This window comes from Nannospalax galili, unplaced genomic scaffold (assembly GCF_000622305.1).
Source record: "Nannospalax galili isolate Female #2095 unplaced genomic scaffold, S.galili_v1.0 scaffold15, whole genome shotgun sequence".
Classification (NCBI taxonomy): Eukaryota; Metazoa; Chordata; class Mammalia; order Rodentia; family Spalacidae; genus Nannospalax; species Nannospalax galili.
Genome location: NW_008337322.1, coordinates 92,144 through 98,585, shown reverse-complemented (window position 1 = coordinate 98,585; position 6,442 = coordinate 92,144). Strand labels below are relative to the sequence as shown.

Here is a 6,442-nt window from a genome sequence, read left to right as displayed (position 1 = left end):
TTTGTAATTGTTCTTTTGAGTTCCATGTCCTGCATTATCTCCAGGGGGTTCTCATTGTACTCCTCTAGGGGACTATTGGTATTTGGTGGGGATATGTTATTTTGGTTTTTCATATGATTTTTTCTCTGTGATTTTGACATGTGAATTTCTTTTGTGGTTTTTGATTCTTGAGTGAGACTCAAGCCTTCAAGTTTAGGTCTGCTCCTTTTTGTGAACTTTATGTGTCTTTGTGGTTTACTTTTTGGGCAAGAAAAGCTGGTTCCTCTAAGCTTCTGGGTCTCTCTTTTGATTTTGTATTGGAGTGGCCAGATTGCTTTTAAGAGTTCCCACAGAGGCCCAAGTCAGATGAGGATCAGATGCTCTCAGGCTTTCTCCTAAGGTCTGGATCCCTCTAGGAAAGATTTTTCCTCAGGAATTTTGGGGTTGGACTGGCCTGGGTGCTGGGCCCAGGAAAGATGCTGGTCTAGGGCAGCTGGTGGCTTTGCCACCCAGAGATGCAAAGGCAAATGGGGGCAGTGTGGCCCCAAGGGCTCCTGGGTACTGCACTGAGGAGCTGGCTAGGTCTGTTTGCAAAGGATCAGGAAGAGGAAGGGTCAGCCCCAGAGTCCAGGAAAGAGGCTGGCTGGTCATGCAGGCCCAGGGAAGTAGATGGAGGTGAGGGTGGGGCCAGGTCCAGAGTGCTCCTGGGGTCCCAAGAAGGTACTGAGTTGGTCTGGATGCAAATGATCAGGCAGCAGTGGTGGTTCCCCAGGTATCTGGGGCACCAAGAGTAGGAATGGGACAGGACCCAGGCTAGGAGGAGAGACAGGCGGGTGAGATGGGAGGGTGAATGAGGCTGGGGGAGTCAAGGCGTGGAGGGCACGATCCACTTATCCTGGAAAGAGAGGCCTGCTGGTCAGAGAGAGAGCAGAAAATTACACCTTTGTATGCCAAAGCCAGTTCTATTTTGAGGACTTTGCAACATTTCTCAAATTCTCTATGGAACTGAAAAGCCAGTATGATATAATTTATGAAAGTAGGGCAAGATTGGTATGATCTCAGCAGATCTAACAACAACAGTGCTAGAAATGTAAGTCTTTTAGCATTAGTTCCTAAAATAAAAGCAAGTGTGGCTATGCGTGTGCTTAAACCTTGCAGTATTGATTTTTAGGTTCCTAAGAGTGGCCTTTCTTGTATATAACACAGTTTTCATAGTGTTTGTTAGACTAGAAATGGAAGGAATAGAGAAAAGGTTTATTTCACCTTAGAGAATCTGTTTTTACAATTCCATTTATGATATTCAGAATAAGTATCAGAAGCCAAGACTGCAGAACACTCGGGAAGATGTTGCCCTTCTCCAGTGCATTGCCCAGGGCAGAGCTGGTAGTGCGTTGCATATAGAATCTACTGTGTTAGAAATGATTCTCATGTAGTGCCTGCTATGTAAGAATGCATTGTATGTGGACTCTGATGTGTAACAGTGCTCCATATGTAGACTGATGTGTAGCAGTGCATCATATGTGGACTCTGATGTGTAGGAGTGCATCATATGTGGACTCTGATGTGTAGCAGTGCATCATATGTGGACTCTGATGTGTAGCAGTGCATCATATGTGGACTCTGATGTGTAGCAGTGCATCATATGTGGACTCTGATGTGTAGCAGTGCATCATATGTGGACTCTGATGTGTAGCAGTGCATCATATGTGGACTCTGATGTGTAGCAGTGCATCATATGTGGACTCTGATGTGTAGCAGTGCATCATATGTGGACTCTGATGTGTAGCAGTGCATCATATGTGGACTCTGATGTGTAGCAGTGCATCATATGTGGACTCTGATGTGTAGCAGTGCATCATATGTGGACTCTGATGTGTAGCAGTGCATCATATGTGGACTCTGATGTGTAGCAGTGCATCATATGTGGACTCTGATGTGTAGCAGTGCATCATATGTGGACTCTGATGTGTAGCAGTGCATCATATGTGGACTCTGATGTGTAGCAGTGCATCATATGTGGACTCTGATGTGTAGCAGTGCATCATATGTGGACTCTGATGTGTAGCAGTGCATCATATGTGGACTCTGATGTGTAGCAGTGCATCATATGTGGACTCTGATGTGTAGCAGTGCATCATATGTGGACTCTGATGTGTAGCAGTGCATCATATGTGGACTCTGATGTGTAGCAGTGCATCATATGTGGACTCTGATGTGTAGCAGTGCATCATATGTGGACTCTGATGTGTAGCAGTGCATCATATGTGGACTCTGATGTGTAGCAGTGCATCATATGTGGACTCTGATGTGTAGCAGTGCATCATATGTGGACTCTGATGTGTAGCAGTGCATCATATGTGGACTCTGATGTGTAGCAGTGCATCATATGTGGACTCTGATGTGTAGCAGTGCATCATATGTGGACTCTGATGTGTAGCAGTGCATCATATGTGGACTCTGATGTGTAGCAGTGCATCATATGTGGACTCTGATGTGTAGCAGTGCATCATATGTGGACTCTGATGTGTAGCAGTGCATCATATGTGGACTCTGATGTGTAGCAGTGCATCATATGTGGACTCTGATGTGTAGCAGTGCATCATATGTGGACTCTGATGTGTAGCAGTGCATCATATGTGGACTCTGATGTGTAGCAGTGCATCATATGTGGACTCTGATGTGTAGCAGTGCATCATATGTGGACTCTGATGTGTAGCAGTGCATCATATGTGGACTCTGATGTGTAGCAGTGCATCATATGTGGACTCTGATGTGTAGCAGTGCATCATATGTGGACTCTGATGTGTAGCAGTGCATCATATGTGGACTCTGATGTGTAGCAGTGCTTTGTAAGTGAATTTGATACCACAGGTTCAGCAGCCCTCATCTCAGATCCTTGGAACCTGGAAGTGTTTTGGGTTTTGGATATTCTCAGATTTTGAGATACTGGCATATTTGTCATGAGTCATCTTAGGAGTGGAGCCCAAATGTAAGCACAGCATTCAGTTATGTTTCATCCCCAGTGTATTGTCTTTACGGTAATGTTTAAACTCTTTGGTGTACTGTGCACTGTGACTCATCCTGTGAGGTTTCTATGCTCTTCTCCACTGTGGCATAAAACTTTGGATATTGTGCAGTACGGAGTTTTGGCTTCAGGTAAGGGTCACTTACTCGGTTGTCATCCTTCATCATCCCTCTGTTGTGTGTTTCTGCAGCTTACCAAGGCTCATCGGCAAGGACACATGGTAAAAGTGGATTGGTTGGACAGACTGACGTTTAGAGAGATAGAAATGATAAACGAGGTGAGTTGTTGGCTTTCTTGTTTCAGAATATTTTCTCCAGATTACTAAGATAGCAATTTTTTGAAAATAATTCTTTATTGCCAACTACCTGACAATTACAGATTTATTGGGCCAGCCTCAGTAGCTGTGAATTTTATGTTAATAAGCAAAAACATGGTCTGCTCGTTTCAATGAATTTGAACCACGAACCACTAGCAGGGGATGCATATCATATTGTAGCAGACACCGCAAGTACAGCCTCTGAAGGCTCAGGCCTCATATGTATTCTCGCATAGTTCAGGTCCCCATCACCCAGGGAGTCATCTGTCCGTAGTGCTGCCTCTTCCCTGTGGTCCCACATGCCACCTTTGGAAGTCCAAGTATCTGTATAGTCACTGCATATTGGATGCTGCCCCCTTAATAAAGTTATGCTTTATGTGTAGTTGATTGTTTTCTTGACCTTGGGAACTGAGCCAGTGAATATGCTTAATTAAGAGATGGTTTCAATGACAGTGTTTACAAAAGTTACATTTTTAAAAGGGGGTTGTATTTTGTGTATTTGTTTTTAGAAAATACTAGATGTTTGCTTTAACAGTTTGTGTGCAGAGAATAGAAATGGCAGTTATATTAATCAAATTAAGAAGATCACTGTCTTCCTGATAGCGACCACTATACCATATACATGACTTAATTGATACCCTCTAGAGTTCTGAAAGGGGGAGGAGGGAGAGAGGGAAAGAGGTGATGATGATGGGTGCCAAGCAGGAGGAGCCACTGCTACTCTTGTTTGAATTAATCTGGTCACACTTAACATCATACTGAGTGTGAAGCTGGGATCCTGTCTAGTTTATTCCTGTTCTCTACACAAATTGTCAGAAGGCTTAGCTTTCTCACTTTTTATAATAGTTACATTAGAAAAATAGCCTAGTCAAAATACTTAGGTTTTCTTTTCTTCTAGGTCAGTGCAGTTAGGTGTAGAAAATATAATAGAGTTGGGCTTTTTCCCTCAGCCATTGTCAGTGGTCCATCTCCTCTTCAACAGATGGGAAATCAGCGCTGTTACCACAGCAGACTGTACTGTAGAGAGTCAAAGAATTTAACCTCTTTAGATGTCATTGTCATACACTGGGTTTAAAGCCATTTATAAAGTTGTTTTCGGACAATCAAACCTTTTTACTTTATTTTTGTGAGAATATATTTATGTAAAGAATTGATGTATTTTCTGTTTATGTTGAAGGAAGTGACTATTTCCCTGTAGACTTTCCTGCGGATATAAAGTACAAATGACAAGTTATCTTAGGAGAATTTATAAATTGTGAACAACTTATAAAAATTATACCAAAGCCTCTTATCTTTAGTTACATACTTTAAAAAAATTACTTTTTCTTAACACTTTTAAAAAGTTCTTTGGGACATGGTCTCCTTGCAACCCCAGGTGGCCTGGACCTCACTGTGTAGACCAGGCTGGCCTCAGTCTCATGGAGATCTGCCTGCCCCTGCTTCTCCCTCACAAATGCTGGCGTAAAGCTATGTGCCACCATCCTGGGCTTCCTTACACTTTTGCCAATTCCTGAATTTGGGTTGGTCATATAGTTTAAAGGTGAGCTGTTCCTTGGTTTATTGTTATAATTACAAACTCACCTTTCTTTACCAAAAGTTTTATTGGGTTTGGGGATGGTCCCACGATCACTAGACCTTTCTGGATAAGAGTGGTTGCTCTATGGGATATTACACGGGATGTTACATGTGGATAACAGCAAAAATAGTGTGTTTTAAGTTGTGGTTGACTGATGCATATATTACCTAATTGGAGTAAAAACCGTGCCTACTGATCCTTTAAGAAATGCTTACAGTGTTTCTTTTTTATATTTTTCTTTCAGAGTGAAAAGCGAAGCTCTAATTTCATGTACTTAATGGTTGAGTTCCGCTGCGTCAAGTGTGATGATAGAGAATATGGCATTGTTTACTATGAAAAGGTATTTTCCTGGGTCACTGAGGGGAGGGTTACACTAAACTACTGCTGATCCTGCCCAGGCAAACCGTTTGGTGCAGGACAGCTGTCTGTAGCAGTTGCAGTGCACACAAATCAGATCTCACAGCTGCAGCCCACATAGGTCACAGTTCTGGGTACAAGACTGAGTAAGTGTGCAATGATTAAAACTTTGTGATTAATTGCTCTACAAACTGGTGAGTAAGACACAGAGGTGATTGCATTATTTACAGTTACTGCTCATTTGTGGAGTAAAATATACCATGGTGTTTGAGTGGCAACACACTGAACTTCAGGGTGTTGTATTTTAACATGTATGTGGCATGTTACAGCTACATATCTGTCTCTATGATTGTGAAAGCCTTCATTAACATGTGTTTATATAATATATGCAAATTAAGGAGAATGTTTCCACTAGGCTGAAGTAAAGGTTGAAGATCATTCTTGACTGCTTGTTATGGGAATAAGATTGTGTATTGCTTAGTATATGGCTACTTAAATTATCTGCCTCAAAATTCTAGTTGAGGAGACTTCCTTTAAATGCTGCAGAAATACCTACATGTATAGTTTGAAACCATTTAAACTGAGTTCTTTCAGTGATGTGGGAATGCTAGGTAAGTGCTTAGATTGCTCAAATGAAAACAGACTTTCGATACATGACATAATAGGTGAATTCTTGTAGCACATAATAAAGTTTATTCATGGGTCATTTGTTCATTAGAAGGGGCTCTTTAAATTACAGTTGCCTTTTAGTGTCAGTCATTTACAATGCTGTGTCCCCAGAGACATTTACATTCTCTAGAATGTTACTTCAGAGGTTTTCATAATAAAGGATTCAGGCTTGCTCAGTGTTCTGGTTTGTTCTCTTCATTGCTGTGACAAAATACTCTGACCAATACCAACTTGGGGAGGAAAGGATTTATTCAGCTTTATATCTCCCAGGTCACAGTACATCAGGGAGCCCAACCTGCCCCATCAGGGCAGGAACCTGGAAGCAGGAGCTGGAGCACAAGCCATGGAGGAACACTGCTTAGTGGCTTGCTCCTCTGGCCCCTGCTCAGCTTGCTCTCTTATCCAACACAGGGCCACCTGCCCAGGGGTGGCACTACCCACAGTGGGCTAGGCCTTCCCATACCACTCAACAGTCAAGAAAATACCCCACAGACATGGCCACAGGCCAGTCCAGTGGAGG

General features: G+C 42.5%; 1 protein-coding gene across 4 annotated transcripts in view; it reads left to right on the top strand.

Moving 5' to 3' along the window:
• The window catches only part of Pik3c3 (phosphatidylinositol 3-kinase catalytic subunit type 3), a 98,464-nt gene that overhangs the window by 22,665 nt on the left and 69,357 nt on the right, over positions 1-6,442 (top strand). For all 4 annotated transcript variants that reach the window (XR_001872431.2, XR_003849437.1, XM_008832489.3 and 1 more), the window contains exons 5-6: positions 3,195-3,281; positions 5,141-5,236. Coding sequence is in view for 2 of the 4 variants with exons in the window: in XM_008832489.3 (XP_008830711.1) it covers positions 3,195-3,281; positions 5,141-5,236 (183 nt within the window). In the remaining 2 variants the exon portion in view is untranslated. The remainder of the gene's footprint in view (positions 1-3,194; positions 3,282-5,140; positions 5,237-6,442) is intronic.